This window comes from Lepeophtheirus salmonis, chromosome 4 (assembly GCF_016086655.4).
Source record: "Lepeophtheirus salmonis chromosome 4, UVic_Lsal_1.4, whole genome shotgun sequence".
Lineage (NCBI taxonomy): Eukaryota > Metazoa > Arthropoda > Copepoda > Siphonostomatoida > Caligidae > Lepeophtheirus > Lepeophtheirus salmonis.
The window spans coordinates 43596239-43617189 of record NC_052134.2 but is presented as its reverse complement, the minus strand read 5'-3'; the positions used below and the strand labels follow the sequence as shown (position 1 = coordinate 43617189).

Sequence of the window (20951 nt, the reverse complement as noted above, 5' to 3'; positions counted from 1 at the left end):
TATTTATACATATAATACATATGTCGTTATAACTATACATTTAAATACATTTCTCGAATAAAAGTTATGGCTGTATTCAGTGGTAATTTCGTTTTGAATCATCACATTTTGTCCCAGCCTCGTAACATTAAGTTTCTTCTTTATTTTGTAAACAAAAGAAAGGTTTAGTTTTAGTCAGACACGTAATTCAACTATATTTATCGTCTCCTAATCATCATGGAAAAACCGAAATCAGCACTGACTTTATTGCTACTCTAAATATGAAATTTACAATCGATCCTGTCCTCATTATGGGTCTTAGAAAAACATCCCATATCTCAGGTGTAGTTACTTTGGTACATTTCGATACTTTTTCGAGTAAAAATATAAAATACAAACCTCGTTAAATTAAGCCGATATGCACTGACAGGAACATTTGTAAGATTTTTGCTTTGGGTGGGCGCTAACTCAGAAATTTAATGACGTTTACTTAAGAAAGACAATTTTCATCATTGTCTTTGTTTATTAAGGCAGAGGCTTTTGGGGTAAGAAATTTAAGTGGTTACATCATCAGTGCAAGAATTATTTTATGAAATAATGGAGCTACAATAATTGTATCCTATATTAGTTTAGTATAGTCTTGTTTTAAATATGTCAGTGCCCGCCTTGTTTCGTCACATTCATTTTCAACTTTATTTCGTCAAGAAAAGAAAATATATTAGTTTTTGTGGTCAGATTAAACATTTAATTATGCGTTTCTTTACGTCTTTGTTTCGTAATTGTCATGCAAAAACATTCGTCGACTAAATCATTTCGTCTTGTAATACCTACTAAAATTGACACTCGTTATATTGATCTTTAATTTGAGTCTCAAATTCGGCCCTATTCCAGTTACAGTTCCAAAAAACGTGCCAAATATTAGTGCGCTCTCTATAAGGCCTCATTTCCACTATATAAGAGTAAAGTATAAAAGTCCATTCACCATTATATTTAGTTGACTTTGTTTAATAAAACTTTAAGTATCTTTCATGCTGATAATTTTTTTTCGTTATTTTGTATTTAGATCTAATTAAATTTCATATTATTCTTATAAAAATTGAATTATGACGTCACTGCCTGGTATCTATCCTGAAATATCGATCCTAACTGAGACACCCTTTAAGGAAAATCCGTCTGGAACAGTCTAATATATAATTCTGATATTGATGGTTCTTATTTTAAAACTGGTTTCTCCATAAAGCAAATAAATTATGATAATAATTGAACAAAATAAACAATTTTGAAGGAAAAAACCCCGTGTTTTCTTTGTTTAGCCCGGGACTTTTCAGTCCATGTGTAATATGAATAAAAGTTGAACTGTCTAAGGTACATGTTTTAACATAGAGAAACAGGGAATTATGTGTATGTATGTTAAAAAAGAGCATTCGACCATGCAACACTTTATTCTCTCTTACTAGAGGAGGAAAAAGGGGGTAGAGAGTTGAGTTGAGTTGAATGGAGAAGAATAAATGTAAAGTTTTTTTACATTTTTTATTTCTTCATATCTCCTTCGTCTTAGTTTTCCTCTCTACTCCTTCTTCGAACAAACGCTTTCTCATATTATTAGCTAAGAAACAGGGAGATTCATAAGGAATCTATCTACAAATTATTCATCATCAAAGGTAGATCTATAAAATATAAATAATAGGCTTTCTCACTTTTCAGGAAATTGAGGGATCCCAGGAACAAATGGGTTGAGAAAATCTCATCCTTTCAACAATAACTATTTCTTCGAATAAATACCGGGTGATCCATTAAAATATAAACACTTACAAATTCAATAAGATCTCTAGCGTATGTACAACTCGAGAAAACAACACTTGAACGTGATTGACAAATTGACATTCGTGTACTTCTAGCAGTGTTGCGTCTCCAAGACCACCGTTTACGCCGTAAGATTGTACAAGACGTTAGAGAGGATGAAAAATATAATAGGGTGTACATTTTTTCATAGAATGATCCATTTGCATTGTATATGTTGTGTACTAAGCGTAACTTGTACATACTCCAACAACATAGTTTCCTTTATTTAACAGGCAATAATTCGAGTTTTTAAAAAAATTACAAATGTCTTACTTTTGTGTATCATGATACTACACATTTAAAGTTTTGTTTACATAGTTTTAAAAATCATATCAGGTAAGTCACGCCCCCTATTGTACATACACTTTGGTACTTTAATAACCGGTGATTTTTTGTTTCTTTTTAAATAACTTTTGATTAAGTGGTCTTAGAAGGATAATTATCGAATAGAAAAAAATGCAAAATTTAATTGACAACAAATATTTATTTTAATATTTGTGAATAATTAGTTGATTAACTAAACAAATTATTAATTATTCTACAAAGATCTTCAAAATATAGGGTGTTTGAAGAATAAATTTAGTTCCAACTACCCAATTTGAACAAATGACCTTAATTTAAAATCTTGTTATCACAACAGATCTCATAACATCAATTTTAACTCTCTAGCATTATTATTCTTGTAGTTATTTGCGTTCAAATAATTTAGCAAATTTCAAATAATTAAAGTTAATTTAAAAAAATCGTTTCTTGCATATTAAAAATTCAAGCAAATAACTGATATTCATAAATCGGACCTACAAAGAATGTAAGTTGCAATAGGGAATGAGAAAACTAAATAATATATATTATCCGCAAAGTGTGTGACTTTTTGTAGCCTATTATATAATTATAAATTGCATAAAGGCGCTGGTGTTTCCTCTATGTGATAGTAATAATTATCGTTCAGGGAGCTGTGTTATTTTGTCAAAATATGGCGTTACTCTCTGTCGCCTTATTTACAAACTAATATAACTAATCAACCCTCAAATGCAGGGGTGTCCACAGGATTAAATATAGTAAAAAAAATATTTATTTTTTTTGGAAGGGGTCTTGGGAATTAAATCTCAAATATATCAAATTTTAAGAAAAATATTCAAAAATCCACAGGTATTAAAAAAAAAAAATATATAATTTTTTTAATTTTATGGGAAAAAAATCAAAAATCCACACCTGTTTACAAAAAAATTACAAAGATTATATTTCAAAAATTGAATTTTGTAGAGAAAATTTTCAAAAATCTTCACGGAAAATTTAGTTTTTTTGGAAATAAATTTGAAGAATTTAATTGTTTGGAAATCAAATTTGGAATGTAGTTTTTTTTTTAAGTACTAAATTAAATTTTCTACCACAAAACAAAATTCCTTAATTTTTTTTTTTTTTTTTTTGGGGGGGACTATATCTTCTCCACCGTAACCCTCTGCAGAGACCCTGATCCACAAATAATTAAATTATTGACATAATGTTATTACTTTTCGGTAATATTTGTATGCAGCGACAAAGGCATTTTACCATCTACTCTAAAAAATTAGAATCTCACCTCTAGATTGCAACCCCGCCAACCACACTACTACTTCTACAGCCTGAATTATAACAAAGGGAGTTAATTTGTCGCACCCTGTACAAGTAGACAATACAAGTTACGATTTCTTTGCCCTTTCTTGCCTTTATTTAGTAGCAACATCAGTCATTTTTAATTACTAGCCATTAATAGATGCCTTCATTTCTTTTTGATCTATTAAAATTAATTGGTTATTATTAGTGATGGGAGTTGGGAATTGGGTTCAGCATCGGGGAAATAATGTTTTATTTGCGATTATGATTCTCATTTTAATTATTTATAAATATTAATTACTTTTCTAAGTTATGCATAAAAGATAAACCTCCCCACACCCCATAAAAAAATTTAAGGAATTTTTATTTTTTACTAAACATTTAATATTTGAAACTAAATTTTATTTTTCAAATTTATTTTCCAAAAAATTATTTGTTTAAATTATTCTCTAAAAAAATTATTTTTTTGAGAACAACTGGAGAACGACTTTTTCTAAAAATATTAATATTCGAATTTTGAAATTTTGGATTTTGGAAATTTTTGTCCAAAAAATTTAATTTTTTGTGAATAGTTCTGGATTTTTGAAAAAGTTTTAAGTATCTAATTGTTTATTTGATTTTTTTTTCTAAATTTAATATTTGAAATTTTGTTATTCAAAAGTTTTAATTTTTGGATTTTTCATTAATAAAATCTACAAGCCCCTAAAATATGATCCCTATATCCCGTCATAACAAAATCTTTTTTTTGTACTAGTATTTGAAAAATTAAAAAATCGGAATTGGTATCACTAATTTTTTTTAAATCGTATCAGAATCGGCATCGGGATTTTTTTTTAATCGTTCCATCACTAGTTTTAATGTACTCACAAACAACATAACGGTGAACATTTGATCTTACAATGTGCAACAGAATATTTATGGATTAATAATTTTTTCAAATTAGTCAAACAAATCTTTATTTCAAATTGATTTGTTTTTGATTACAACTTGTACAATTTGCTTGTACAAGTTACAAATTATACACGAGATAGATATATTTAGTTTCAATAGTAAAGAGATACACTGTACACACGATTTCTTCTAACTATGTAATAGTTATCTGAACCATTTGCCCCTTGACTTATAAATAAATAATTATATGAAGGATTATAAACAACACTGACCTTTTTAAAGAAAACCTTTTGTAAGCTTTTGCCCCCCGTATCCCTATCTCTCCTCCTCTTTTGGCCATTATTCATCACTCAAACAAAAACGATAATAAAAATGCTTTTTCCGTCTTCAAAAAACAAACAAACACGAGAGTTCGAAGGAAAGCTGTAGCCATTATCTCTCTTGGATATCATCTCTCCTTCTTATTTCGTACATATATATACAATGTACATTAGGGTGAGACTGTTCTGAAAAAAAAAAAAATTAAATTTTCACTTATAACAATCAATCTTTTTTTATTATTATTTGGCATGCATCTCACTACCTGTGCAATTTTATTGGAATATATTGATATTTATATGGGACTAGTGGGAGTACCCAGTATTGTTTAAAGTTATTAGGAGCTAACCATAGACAGTGAAACAAACTTTTCTTTATTAATATACAAGAGATATTTTTTTTAATATGACATGCTGAGCTACAGCTACACACACTCGTTGTGAAACCCCATCCATTGTCACATTTATCATTTTTATCATATGCTAACAGTAGTATGCATAATTGTCCGTAGTAATTAGACGTCGTCGAATAGACAAACTTTGTGTAAAAATATAGAAGATAACTACCCAATTAATCCAAAGTGGTATTCTCCATTTTTCATAAACACACTCACCCGTAAATACTCAATACAATAACACATATACCCATTCAAAGGATGTGTTCTATCTTCAAGAATGAAAAAAATAATAATATGAGTTTGATATCTTTTCTTTTAGTATATTGGAATGACTGATGAGTACTTTACTATTTAGAGCGCTCACAAATAAAAAGGAAACAAAGTTCCTTTTAATGTAAGAGCATTTATAATGTATTCAAATCTTAACATATTTTGAAATATATCCACATGAAGTATGATTCATGCGTATAAGAGTCCAATAACAAAAACAAACAGAAACAGTGCTCTTGTTCTACATTGCACACGCCTGCAATGAAGAACGAGAGCACACGTACACGCCTGCAATGGTTCAATAATGCGAATACATTATTATTTCACATATCAAAAATATTTATATGATTTACATCTGGGAGCGCTTTTCAGTTGTACATCATGTATATACTTTTCATGCTATATGTACGCGCCTGTAATATTTCATTAATACGGCTGCATTGTTATTTTTTAGATAAAAAAATGTTGGTGACCCGGTGACTCATTTTTATATCAATATATATATATAGATATTCATATACAACGAGAGATTATTCTTTACTAATATAGATCATGTTATTTTCTTTTCTTTTTTAATATGAAACACTGAGCTTTAGCCATACAGGCTTGTTGTTAAAAATAAGACCTTCAAAGACAGACAAATTCACTTTGCTTTATTAATATAGATGCATCGTCTTGTCCTAAGTTGTAAGAACGTGTCCAAAATGGGCGCAAAAACCTTCCCGTAGAACCATATTTGAAAAATGGCATCATCATATATATCCAAAAGTGAGGTCATTGTCAATCAATCTTCTATGATTTTGATAAGTTTAACTTAGACTTTAATTATGTCTAAATTAAGAATAATTACAAGATTTTTACTTTTTTTAAAAGTACTGAAAGTTTTAATAAACTAATTCAAATGATAAACTAAGATACTCCCAATACATTTCATTAGTGTTGTGATTAGTCCTTAGTTATTCGGCCTAGTCCAGTCTTAGGACAGGTCCTTAAGACTGTCAGTACTAGAACTCCTTGAAAAAGAAGAAATAAAGTTGAGTGACGTCTTCAAGGACCTAACTTTATGTTCATAGGACTGACATGCAGAACTGAGACTGAACTCTACGTGACTTAAAATTAAGCCAATGAAATATATATTGCCTTTTTTAGGAATAAATTGTTGTTATTTTTGGAAAAAATGGTATTAAAATTTTCTAAGCATAATACTTTTTTCTAAAATAAATATTAATCAAAAAAAAAAAAAAAGAAAAAAGTATAGTTTTTCAAAGAACTCAAAAATGAAATTTTAATATTCAATTTTTAGTTACTCTTTTTTTTGTTTATTTAGAAGTAAATATGAATATGGGTATGCCAATGAAATTTCACAGGTATATTATTTAGGCCACCTATACAGAGTACCAAAAATAAAAGGCTCTGTTTTTTTAAAGAAGCTGGAGCTTCAGATTCACCCTAATCCACGTATCCAATCGCCCACAATATGCTCATATCTATCTATAAATATATATTTATAGATAATTCTCTTGGTTTTTTTTTGTGTGTGTGTGTGTGCAAGGATAGAAAAGAAGTATGAACCATTTATTGTATACCATATATATAGTCCCTCATGAATAAGAAGGGTTACTGGAGTTGTTGGAATAATAGGGGTATGGAACACGACAAAAAGTTATGTAAGGCGATAAACCAAATCGGATGGAATTGGACACGGAGTTTAATATGTCTATAACTCGTCCCTTTAATAGTTATGGACAAAAGGAATATATCTATTTATCTTGATCTTCTCTGGATTGGTATGTACTACCCAAAATAAAATACTTTTTTTATCGCCTCATCCCTCTACTCTCCACATCATTCCAATTTGGTTGCTTTCTAAATAAATATAGTAAAGGAAAAACCCTTTCTAAACGTAAGTAATATTTTCTAGGGAATTATTAAATTTTCTTCTTCCTTACAACAAAACCAAATAGTAAGAACAATAAAAAATAAAAAAAACAACAAAGACTGTTGCTACTTCCCAATTTTTTTAAATAGTTAAGTTTGCTTTCATTTTTTATTTATACAAAATGGGACTTACAACATACTTATTATTATATTTAGACATTTTATTTGGGATTTCGTTTCCTGAGGGCTCTGTAGTTTTATATACGTATGTGTATTTTAGACTGCCCCGTGTTTTAGTGAATAATTTTTTTCCTGCATAATGATAACTTCTGGTATGGAGAGTAAAAAAACTTACTTTCACAAAGTTTGCAATTTGAAAAGGTCGAAAATGTTCATTTTTAAGGCTTTTGTGGCCTCTGTGATTTATCAGTAAAAATACTTTGCGTATCTTGCTTTTAATAATTTAAAGGGAATATTTGCTCAATGATTTGTGTTTCCCCTGTTTTATCAAAGACGTGCTCTGAGATCTTAAGCGTCGAAGAACCAATAAGAAAACAGACAAAACTTTGCTCTAAGGATATAGGTATATCCTTCCCATTTTTGTTTTCTTTTTTAATTTGACAAGAGGAGTTTTAGCTATAAACATTTGTTGTTACATCGTCCTTTCTTAGATCAAGTTGTCACGCAGTTCCATGATATTAAGTGCAGTCTTAAAAATGACACACATACACACTTTGCTTAATTATAAAAGATGATGCAGAGAAAGGTGGAGATCTGGACTCGAGACTTGACTTGATTACACAGTCAAAGACTTGACCAATTGGACACGATAGTTAAGGGGCATGACTCGATTCGGACTCTAAAGCCAGTTTATACTGAACCCAGGAAAAACCTACACACTATGGACCTTATCCTATATTTTAATTATGGACTTGAAATGAGCTCAAATGAAGTCTTAGGGCTCGAACTGATTTCGATAAAAGGGTTTTGACTTGAGAGCAAAGACTTGAGAATCTACTTGGACATAATTCCATATTTTTAAGACCTACAACTGGGTTTGATCTTATATCAAAGACTCGATACTTGACTTGGAATAAGTGACTAAGACTCACAACTTGACTTGGACGTAGATGCCACAAGTACAGAGCTCAGGAAAACCTTATTAATACTTTATATTGTAATTATGATTTTGAAATGAGCTCAAGTGAAATTTATGGACTCGAATTGAACTCAAACAGACATAAGATGAAAATGTTCAATGACTTAGAATTGTGAGTAAAGACTTTCGGCTCGACTTGAACTTGAGTCATTATTTTGAGGAGTTGCGGCTCGTACTTGATCACACAATCAATGACTCGAGACTTTAATAATTGGACTCGAAAGCTACGACTCACAGACTTTGCCAAACACAGTTTGTGCAGGAGGGGGAAGAATTAACCCGAAAACGGAACAGTCTAATATATATATATGATATCTCGTCTGATTGTGTGCCCATATACATATATATATATATATTTTTGTGGAAAAATGTCTCGAAAACACCTCAAGCGTGGAAAATAAATACCCTTATATCTCATCAAATATTCAAGGGAGAGAGAGAGGATATTACAAAGGAGAGGACAGAGAGACAAATTATCTGAGGCTCCTACTTTTTTTTAGTCTGCTTTCACAACTTTATGATTGCTATTTTTATGATTGTATTATTATTCACCACACTCTCAGAAAGAAGAAAAAGCAAGACAGAGAAGGGAAAAAAAAGATCCATGCCTGGATTTATGAGAATCGGAAATTGTCTTTTCCATCTCTGTATAAAGTACATACAGTGAACGCAATTCGGAACGTTGCACTATATATATCCAAAAAACAAGAGAAACCATTAACATTTCCGTCTTCTATCTATAGGGGGGCTTCCCTGATTTAATTATGAATTCTATCCTCCTTATTGTAGCATCATTTTTTGTCCTACCAAAAAGAAGAGCGGATTGATTCTTCTGGTCAATTTACTCATAATATGTCCTAATCATAATTTGATTATTAAACCATCATAATAACATTGTAAAAATGATTGTGGTTTTGTTGGCTCTGTCACTTTCCTCCCCCCCCCTTCTCGTGTCCAGTCCCCCTTTCCTCAAATATAATGATTCTCTTCCAAGTCATTTGATTTCTCTCCACAAAACTCTAATGGCACAATGGTCCATTATACATACACATCTATTTATCCACCCCACCAAGGAGATTCTCTGGATCTGTCAGCTACTGAGTCCTTCTTGTACTACGTCTTAATTAGGGGATTACATCACAATCTTATATATATATTTAGTTACGACCCAATGCATCCATCCATCCTTTTATTTGGGCTACAAAGAGTTTTTTTCCTGTGTCTGAGATGAGAATAAAATCAAATAGGTGTGAAAAAATTATAATTACTAACATATATAATATTCCCTTTAATGCGAGTATTTGAGGGAAACTTGCCACGCCTTAGGAATTATGTGTGTCTATATCTAAATGTAATTAGATATACGTGGTGTGTCGACATAAAAGTAAAATAGGTGGATTGTTTTTGGAATATATATTTTTTTAGACTAATTTCATTTGTATTAATAAACTATTCTGAGTAATTCTTTGAAGGAGCCGCAATTGCATTTAAAAGATTGCCCCATCATTAAGAATATGATCTATTCAATGCTTAAAAAAACATACTGTTAAAGGTCTAAATAGTATTTATTATAATTTTTCTCAATTTTGAACAAACTAGAATTTTATTCTGGCCCCTCCTCCAAAAAATATAACTGAAAAGTTGCCAAATTACTGTTACAAATAAGTAAGAGCAAAAAAAAAAAAAAGTAACAAATGGTGTTATAAGATGTAAATATTTTGAGACAACTCGAAAGTTGTTGCTGGGTTTTTTAATCAAATTGCCTTTTTCAATTTACTTCAATGTTTATCAAACTTCTTATAGCCCAGAGCTCATTATTGAGAAGAGATGTGGACAAGGATAATTCCTGATTAGAGCAAAAACCCCGACAGAAATGATGTCCTTCGATGATGATTTCCACATAATGTCATTACTGCTGAGGTCAGCCATTTTGGAGGTGTAAAAACTAAGTTATATATATATGAAAACTATGTTTTCATATATATTAAGGAAAATAGTGGATGTCAAAATCGTACTTAAAAATAAAAGGACTTAAACCTTAATGCCCATTAAGTTATTGCCTAGTTTTGTTGTTTATCTGACCCTAAAATGTTTTAAAAATATGTTATTGAACAAATTTATTTACATTTTACTGATAAAAATTAACTATTGAGATGGAAAAAATCAAATCTTTTACCCTAATAATCATACTTTTCTCGTACTTAATCGATAAAAAAAAGTACAAATCTAGGCATTTTAGGGATTTTCAGCACATAATACTTTGATTATATTAATATATCACTGTTTATCATAGGTATCAATTAGTATTCAATGTAACTACTAAGTGTTTTTTTTTTGTTCGTAGAGCCATTTCAGAAATTTTCATGAAACATTATTAAAAGTTTTTCCCCCAAGATGGTGTCTCTTTCAATTTTGATACAATATATGACATATGTAATGAGGAAACTTTTATTATTTTGACCTTTTATTCCAAGGTAGATTATATTCCATATATTTAGATACAAGAACGAATTAATTAGTCATTTCCTATAAAAAAACAGTATTTTGTAACATTTTTTACAATAAATAGGATATTTCCTTTCACTCATTTGTAATGTCAAAAAAGATTTAATTTGTCGGATAGATCTGTTCTCTAAGAGAAAGATGATACATTGGTAATTGCTTTAAAAGAGTGTGCCAACTAACATCATTCTGGAATTGACCATACTTTTTTTCGCAGATCTATAAAAATGATAACACAAATCTCATAGAACAACATTTTTCCTTTTAATTTATATTAAAAAAATTGAGAAAAACTATTGCATCGTGGTCCACAGTTTAAAGAAGAATAAGATAAGCTAATCATTCAACGTTTTAACGACTTCAAAGTCCCTGAAGGGTATTTTTGCCAGAATATTTGGGTCCATGATTTATTTTTAGAAAATAAATTAATATAAATAAATAAATATAACACAATTTTTTAACAAATTTTGATGATTTTTTTTCATTTAGAAATGTCACCAATTTATTCCAAGACAATATGCCGAGGAGCTTCAGTTGGGAACTACTGTTCTAACCTATAACTAACGTTCCTTAGAATATATATCAGTCCATCCCAAAAATTTAAATTATATTGCATATTTAACCGTAAAATGTGTTGGAAATGTTGGTCTGTTTATAAAGCAAATCCTTTTTGTTCCAGTTTGTTTTTTTATTGACGTATAAATAATTTTGTAATTTTGTGAAGCTTTATGGGACAATATTAATACTTCATAGTACTTTGACTCTCCCAAGAAAGAAGAAATGACAAGGAGTCGTTTGATATTTTTAATTGTTAAATAATTCCGTGAAAAATGGATATTATATAAACTTTATTAGACTCTTTGTACAATATTAGGTAGAGGAATATAACATATACTCATACAATCATACTATACAAGGTTGGTAGGTAAAGATATGGTCACTTCGCACGAATCTTCTTGGATCATCTCTACACGTATCGGCTTTCACATCGAGAAAAATAAAAAAAGGGAAACCCGCACATATTTTAAGTAGAGAGACCTCTTATGTTTTTCTTCATTTCTATACCGGGAAAGGGGGGAGGGTCATTGCGTGACCAAATCAATAAAGTTTAATGGTCATTACCCAGGCAAAAAGTCCTTATGGACCAAACGTGGTGGGAGAAGGGGGGTCCAAAAGGAAATTAAATCCGATAAAGAAAGCCACATATTACCTTAGATCTCTACAAAACCATTATTATTATTTACGATAAAGAAAAAAGGTCATAAAGGGACCTTAACCCCCTCCCCCTTTTCCTTCATCGTTAGCAAGAGCCATTTGATGCAGTTTTTTTAACAACTTTTTAATTGATAAAATATTAGTTGCAAAGAGAATGATTTGACATTTTATATATATATATATATTTTATTATGTTCGATGTGAAATAATAAGAATTTTTGTTTCTAATAGATTTTTTTATATTTGAATAAAATTTTTATAATAATAATAATAATAAAACAATATGGAGTTGGTGTTTGATTTTTTTCCCTCTCTTAAAAAAAATGATTCATTCTACAATAACTAGATTAGATGAAAATAATGAAAAAGCAACAAAAAAATTGAAAATGTTTTTTTGATAAACAAATTTATATCAAATATTTTTTTACGTATGGACAATGTATGAATAACTTTTCTTTACTTTTTATCAGCATCACCAAAAACAAAACAAAAGAACAAAAAAATCGAAGATAAAAAGTGTAAAATAAAAACCTAAGAAGTATCACAGTAATGGATCAAAATTAATATATAAGTATCCGCAGATTGATGACGTTACGACTAAGATAATCACTTCCCAGAGGTAGAAGCAGCCGCCGCCGCTGCAGCAGCTCCTTTGAACCCATTCACAATGTTCTCAATGGAAAGCAAATCATTTTTGGGCTTCTCACTCACTTCGTTTTTGGGCGAAATGAGCCCTGGTGACTGATGAGGAGGTTGAGAAGAGTGGACTGGAGGTGGAGAAGAGGAGTAAGGGGAGAATCGAGATCGATGACTGGCTCGGAGTCGATCCGCCAAGAGTGCTGAACTCCCTCCCGCATTCAGTCCTGCATAGGCTGCCGAGGCAAGTAAGGGATTATGACCAGCTGCAAGGGCAAGTTGTGCATAGAGGGGATTGAGAAGCGGGGGTGGGGGACCAGATGGTGATGTGTTGCCGAATCCATTCATTTCATTCTTGTTGGCCGCCGCTGCAGAGGATGAAGATGCCGCTGCTGCTAATAGACTGCTAAGCCCTGGGTTTAGAAGTTGTTGTAGGGGTGGATAGAGTCCAGGGGGTACAAAGGGTGGGTAGCCGAAAGGAGATGAGGGTGGAGATGATGAGGATTGAGAAGGGTTTATGAGTTGTTTGAAGGCTGAGCCGGAGCGCTGAGAATGGTAATCATCGGCCTCGTCTGCAAATGAATATGTATGAGGATTAAATCCTTGCCGAAGAAGACCTTGCACATGATCCTTACCCATACTAACATTCCCAGCTCGCATTTCGCTTTCTTCTGCATCTTCCACAGCTCGGAGTTTCTTTTGAATAACCCCACCAAGGCGACTCCAACTTTCATGATAGGGAGATCGAGGTAAATGTAGTTCTTCTTCACTACGATTGGGGGAATTGGATGAACCAAAACCAGGCTTCCTAAAAAGGGAAGATCAGATTTAATGGGTCATCCAAATCAAATGAACCCGTGCAGTAACTTACTTTTTTGAACTCTTTCCTGCTCCAGTGTCTCGGAATCCTTTGGCAAATGGATTATGATCTATTTTCATTTGTGTAATCTACATAAATCCGTGATTAAAAAGGGGAGAGAAAAAAAAATCATGAAAAAATGAAATCAAGTGTAAATTTAAATCCAATCAATCAACCCACTTACTTTTTCATTTTGATAGGCTGTAACACCAATAAATGACGTCTCTTTGAAGACATAGGTACGAAACGTGGAGTAAGGTAACTTGAGAATATCATTGGCTCTCACTAAATGAAATCGGGGTTGGTACTTGTGCATGGAATTGAGGATTGTCTAGATACAAAAGAAAAGAAAAAAAAATAAGATTCGGGGATATTTTATTCTCCATTCCTTCTCTCTCTCTTTTTGCTTAATTAACTTTGAATAGAATCAAGAAAAATACGTCTTCCCTCTAAATCCCCTTTCCCCCCTCCTCTAAGAAAACTTGTTTTTAAATCATCCAAAAGAGAGTTGTAAACTATTTCTTCTAAATAAATGGTTTTACATGTCTCAGGTATGTGACTCAATTTTCGCATTATTAGAAAAACATGATCATTTTTTTTAATGAAATTGAAATTGAAAATGTGCCCATTTTAAGTATGTGGGAATTTGGCAAGTCTAAGGATTACAAAAATAGTTTCGCCTACACTCTCAGTCCTTCCAATGGCTCAATGGGGTTAGTTTACAGATTTTTAGCTAATATTACTATTCTTGATATATTTTCAAAATTTATCGTTGAATTATTGATAATGTGTGAATTATCAATTTGTTTTGTGGAGTATTTCAAATAGATGATTTGTTTGGAGTATATTTAAAATCAATATATATTTGCAAACTGATAATAAATTTCGCAAATAATCCTTAAAATGGACTCTGTAAGTTTTGGAAAAACTTCGAGTGAAGCTAGAACTACTTTTGTAATTCTTAAACCTGTCAAATTGAAACCTTAAATGGTCACTTTGATATTGTCTTATTGCAAAAATAGTTATCACTCTAATATATATACAATCATTAAGTATATAGGAGGTCTACTAAAAAATAAACGTTATTTTGGGGGAAATACTTTAAAAAACTATGAAAGATTATTCCAAATTTAGCATTCCGTCAAAAACAGCTATTTTAAAAGAACAAACAATTTTCAAAAGTTAATCAAGAATTTTCCTCAAAGTTGATAATTTTTTTCTTTTTTATCAATGGTAGAAAATTGTAGAACACGCCAAAAGATGTCTAACCTGTTTATCTGTCAACAACAAACTATCACTGCAAAATGATTGACGTTGACGACAAGTATGCCAATATCAAAGAAGGATAAACTTGAGAATTGAATTTGAAATGATAAAATAAAGGCGACTTTTTGATCAGAGTAGTATATATGTAATAATATAAAAGTTAGTCATTATTCCATCATCTGGTCAGAAAAAAGGGCCTTCCAGCAAAAACTCTCCCTTCTACCTAATTTTTCCCCCTTAATGCAGTATTAATAGATCCCAAGAGACAGAAATAAATAAATAAAAACTTGGTAGATGATAAGGAAAAAAAGAAGAAAGGAAAAAGAGAAAGAAAATTGGCGATTTTTGATATCTATGATTGAGATCCCTTTAATAACCTTCTGATGGAAAGTTGATAGTAAATGAATTCCCTTGGGAGCCATTGACCAAGAGAGAGTAAATAAATAAACTTAAATAAATCAATGGTACTTACAAAACCATGTTTATCCGAGATATTATTGGTTAATTTCAGCTTGTGGAAGGAGACAACTTTCTGCATCCACTGCTCGCCAGTGGAAGGACTGTCTGGATGAATATACATGCGTTTGGGCATCTCTGGATCCGCCTTTCCAGCTACCATCCATCGACTATGAAGACAAAAAAAAAATGATATGAATTTTAAAAAATCTAGTAAATTAAAATTAAAATTAATTACCCATTATGGAATTTATAGCGATAGTCATCTGCTGCAACAATGTCAAGAAGGAGAATATATTTGGACTTGTTGTCGAGTCCAGATACTCGAAACTTCATTTGTGGAAACATTTGTCTTTTTTTTGTGCAAAAAAATAATTAAAAAATAGGGTATTAAATTAAAGATATTTTTTTCTGAAAAAAACAATAAATATTTCTTACCTCCCAGACTTGGTAATCACCATCTCTGTTCCATGACTATGGAACTGACCCCATAAATCTTTGGCCTCTAGATTGACTTTAGGATCGTCTACAATTCCATCATCCTCATCGAGAGCTGAAGAAGGAACAGTTCCTGGAAGAGGTGGTAGAATGAGTCCATTAGATGCAGCGCTCCCTGTGCGAAGCATGTCATCCAATTTCGCCGCAGCTGCAAACGCAGTGGGTATACTAAAACTTGAAGGATTCAGACCAGGGAGCCCAGCAAATCCGGGGTAGGGTAATGGAGGAAAAGGTAGTCCGGGAGAAAGTCCCGGAGGAGAAATTCCAGCACCATGTGGTGGCGGTACAGCTGAATGGTTAATAGATTGCTGGTGTTGACTGGTTGGTATGGATGGGGTGAGTAAGGAATGGACACTAAAGTCAGAGGGACTCCGGTGACTCCGTGACGGTAGAGGAGGTGATGAGCCACTGGGGGTAACAGGTGGGGGATCTTCGTTCATGGGGAGTATGAGATTATTGTTTTCTTTGTCGTGTTCTTTGGGAGTAGACCCTTTGACGAGGGCCTCGTGGTGGTTATTGTTGTTCCCTGGGTTATTGGCCGTTGACTCACTTGATCCTCCTCCGACGATTTCCGGATCATATTTCATACTGTAGTTGAGTATTTATTTTGTAGAGCGTTGAAGATTTATTTTATATTCTTCACACTTCACTATTTGAAAGGGTTTTTTTTTTTTTTTTCGAAATAAAATATATTAATTATAAAGAGTGTCTATTTTTTTTTAGTTCATTAATTAATTAATGAAACAATTAGAGGATGATAATGATGACGACATTCGACTTCTCACTTCCTTTTGTGAAAAAAAACAACTAAAAAATAAGCCAGAAGAGGAAGAAGAAAAAGGAGAAGAAGGAAGGAAAGGACTCCAAAAAACACACTGAACAATATATTTAATGTCTATAAGTCGCGCTTTTTTCGTCTTCTTTTACTTCTCCGTCGAAAGAAGTGTTTTTTGTTATTTTTTTTATTATTCGGTGGTGATGGGTAAAATGGTTGTTGTATATAGAAGAAGAAGAAGAAGTACTACTACATGGAGTTGTCGTACACACCACTCTTAACAGCAGAAGAAGAGCTCTATGTACATACACTTGGAGTGTGATATTCGGACTTATTTTTTTTTTTTACTAAGCGTCGCTCACCGCTCCTTTTCGGCATTAAAACACACACAATATATCTATGTATAATACTACACTATAAGAAGAAGATGTTGATGAAGGAGAAGAAGAAAGAAGAACGGCGAAACGCCTTGCTACAACTCACACAAACTTAACTCCACTTAAATGTCTTCTTCGTCAACACAACTTCCCCCACAAATAATTATGTATTTTTATTTATTTTCTGTCAGTTAAAAAAGATTAAAAATTCAAATATTTATTAAAAGTATACAAAGTAGTGTTGTCAGAATATCAATATTTTCGTACATTTAGAGACTTTTTGGCTTGAAATTATTTTCAAAAGGGGGTGTTCAAGACAATTGACACGCACTTACTTAAACATCTGCAGGATTTGTGTTCGGAGTGGGGTCGGGAGTTGGCTCAAAGACTTATATACTTACTTTTCCTAAGATATTTAGGGGTACAGTCAGGGGTTGGCCCATTTTTTTAATGGCAGCGTATCGGTTTCAATATCAATTTATTATATATTACCCCAGCAAAAGCCTCAGTTCCACTAGAGACATCTGCAGGATCTTTGCTCGGAGTGGGCCCGAGAATCTGTTCATCAATTTCACTTATACTCATTTTTTTTCTTATAAAGGACGATTTTGTTTGTAGGGACTTTGCTCGGGTATTTAGGGGTTAAGTAAGCAAATGTTTTTTTAATAACGTACAGGTTTCAATATCACTTTCATATAATTCATTTTTCAAATGCGTCAGTACTCTGATATCACTATAAAGTACCGGGCTACCGAGCAGCACTATATATCCTCTGGACAAGTTGCGATTTTGTACTATTTGTAACTTGTACATTTTGTAAGCAGCTAATTGTACATCGTCAGTAAATGCCTTATTTAACGATAGAATGAACCGTTTTAATGACCTTCTATTAAGCGATGCTATCATTTAATTTTGATTTATTAATATGATATATTTATTATTTACTTAGGATTAATATGTAATATAACTGTGGTCATTTGACAGGAGTGGGAATAAGTCCTTATACTACAAGTCTTTGGATTTATTTTGAGCTCATTTCAACTCCATATATATAATATCAATCCATAGAGTTAAGTATTTTCTCAAGTTCATAATAAACTAACTTTTGAGTCCAAGTCAATTGTGGAGTCTTTGATCAAGTCAAGTCACAAGTTTCCAAAAGTCCGGTATTTCCGGTATTTGAACTTTATAAATTCTCACAGAAAACCACAAAATGGCACACCATTAGTGTTGTGTGAGTTCTTATTGATTCGGTCCAGTCCAATCTTAGGACCGATCCCATCAGTTCTTGGGAGCAGTCTTTATGATCGTCAATCCTTTGGCCTGTCAGTAATTGTAAAACTGATTTAAGACAAGGAGAAATAAAGTTGAGTGGCGTCATCAAGAACCAAACTTAATAAGGTTTTAGAGCTTCTATGAAGGTCTGAACTGGATCTGTTGTAACATGCAATTTGTTTGTACAGTTCTTGTTGGAAAAGGCATTAGTAATGTATTTGTTAGCTTACAAATTTTAACTGTCTCTTATTGTGAGATATTTTTTTTTAAATAGGAGTATATCATATTGAATAATATCATTTTGAAGCAAATCTCTTTCTCTCCGTGTCTTTATTAGCTTCTTCTTTTACTCAAAATAAGGTAAGATGAAGAAGGAATTTGACCTAATTCTTGTCCTTATATCCTTTTTACATGTATATATCAGTACGATTAAAAATAATAAAATTGTTTCGGGAATTTTGTAAGTATCTAAGCATTAAAGGAGGGAAAAATGAATAAAAAATTTCTCAAATCCCTCTACAAATTGTGGGAGACGTGTTGATATCGGGTTTACCTAATAATTAATATATTTCATACTTTTAGATAGATTAGATACTTTTATGTTACAAAAAATATTACGATTCTTTGTTGGCACTGAAATTTGATAATAAAAGTAACAAAAACTCTTTGTCATAATTAAAGAAAAATAATACGTGAACTTATAATTTAATAGGCTATATTAGGGGCCAAATACGGTCACATCAATCTAATAAAATTTTTAAACACTTGTAAACGGTTTTAAGTATTTCATTTTATCCACAAAATTTAAATACAAAGCCCACAGTTGATCCAAAAAAATCTTTTTTCTTGATGATCTTCCTATAGTTCCTGTTGACGCAGCACATTTGTAATTAATTCATTTGAACCTTGCTCCATTGATATTTTAAGTTACTTCTACAAAAAACTAAATGGTTTTTTGTTTTTTTTAAATAAGAAAATTGCGAGAGCCTGGGTCTTCCTCGTCTTTACCTATTAATTAATTCACTTCATTCTTCGAACACAGAATATAATTGGACCCATTGATATTTTAACTCACTTAGAAGATACAAGTAGAAAAAACCAATTAAAAATTTCTCAAATCAATGTACAAATTCCAGGAGATGTTCTTATACCCTCTTTATCTATTAATATATAACATTCTTTGTTTCGAAATAGTATGATATTTTAAGTAACTTGTGAGACAAAAGTAAAAAAAAATTAGTTTTGTAATGAATGCAAAAAAAAAAAAAAAAAAAAATGGCGAGAAACGTGTTTGTCTTTTCTTGGTCTATTAATTTATACACTTCGTTTTTTGTCGATATTTAGTGAGGTTTTATGAATTTTATGAAAAGATCAGTATAGTTTGAACTTTTACCCAATTAGAGGTTCGGTTTAAAAAAATGGATAACTGTATCAAAGTGGTCTAGTATTGATTTCCAGAACGAAACCAACCACTAATAGGTAATTATAGGAGTATAATTATGAATAACTAGTGGTAATATCCGGCATTGCTCGGAGTTATTAGGCGTCGACGAAGATACAAATTTTGCTTTAATGATACAGAAGATAACACCCCAAGAAGTCCTTGATGTTCCTCTCCATTTTTCATGAGCTGAGCAGACCCTCACGTTCTTACTCCGTCAATACTTAGAATTCTCTCCTCAAGATAAAAATAAAAATAATAACAACATTTTAATTTTATTTTTATATTACTTGATGAGTCAAGGACTACATTAACTCCTTGTAAAAAAACCTCATCTAAAGTAACAATATTTTTTGTAATTATTTTATATAAAGTACTTCCTTTTTTTCTTTCTTAATATTAACTAAACGCAGTCTTCCCCAAAATATAATACTCTATTTTTTTCTTTATATTGTATTAGTATATGATATACAGTAGATGGTCTCAAAAGTCTCTGACCTCATGTGAATATGGAAGCACTAGTAAATAAAAGCTAGTTTCATTTATCTAGCATCTATTAACAACTACTCATCAAAGTTTCAGCCATTTTGGACACGAAATTGTTATACAACAGTCATTTAAGTTGACGAGAGGGTTTTTGTGAAAATGAACAAAATGGAAATGTTGATTTAATATGTGATAGACATGCTCTTTTGACATGTTCATAGCCTCTGCTATCCCTCTAATTTCAATTCGGCGGTCGTCTAGCATCATTTGATGAATTTTGGCGATTTTTTTTCTTTCTTCGGTAGCTGTAGTTTTTGGACGTTCCGTGTACAATTATTTTGCAGAGAAAAATGCCGGATACTATTTGTACGGGTTACAGAGATGGGAGCATCGTTCGAAAAAGTCTGCAGAATTACAACCACACTATGCTGAAAAATACATACATCAAATTTCATAAAAAGTTTCTTGTATCTTTTTTAGTTCGGAAACTATTCAGCCACCCCTCGTACAGTGCACCCTATGACTGTTTATCATACATACAGACATGCCAACATACATACAGATAAACTTTGCTTTATTACTACAGATAAATACATGATGTAACAATTTTTTTCTAAATTTGTCAAATCCCAATGCAAACTGCGGGAGCCGTACCTGTCTCGTTTGTGTTTATACATAATCTTTTTTTCTCTTCATCTACGAGTATGTTTAATCAATTAATTATTAGCTATCTCCCCCATCATTCGTATCCCTTATTATAATGTAGAATGAATGAGCACAGATGTTATCCTATTAGGAAGGTAAGAAAGTACAGCTATATAATATATTGAGGATGATG

The 20951-nt window shown here is 31.6% G+C and overlaps 1 protein-coding gene across 2 annotated transcripts; it reads right to left on the bottom strand.

Moving 5' to 3' along the window:
- Positions 1–12259: 12259 nt before the first annotated feature.
- On the bottom strand, positions 12260–16832 carry LOC121116033 (uncharacterized). Of its 2 annotated transcripts, XM_040710231.2 has the most exons (7): positions 15700–16636; positions 15500–15613; positions 15278–15431; positions 13724–13870; positions 13552–13628; positions 13316–13488; positions 12260–13252 (listed from the first exon to the last, which is right to left on the bottom strand). In XM_040710231.2, exons 1-7 carry the CDS (start codon positions 16344–16346, stop codon positions 12651–12653), a joined length of 1914 nt encoding a protein of 637 aa, XP_040566165.1. In that variant the 5' UTR covers positions 16347–16636; the 3' UTR covers positions 12260–12650. The 2 variants fall into 2 exon arrangements, with proteins under 2 accessions (XP_040566165.1, XP_040566164.1); XM_040710230.2 differs by having other exon boundaries at positions 12260–13488; positions 15700–16832.
- Between the last annotated feature and the right edge of the window lie 4119 nt (positions 16833–20951).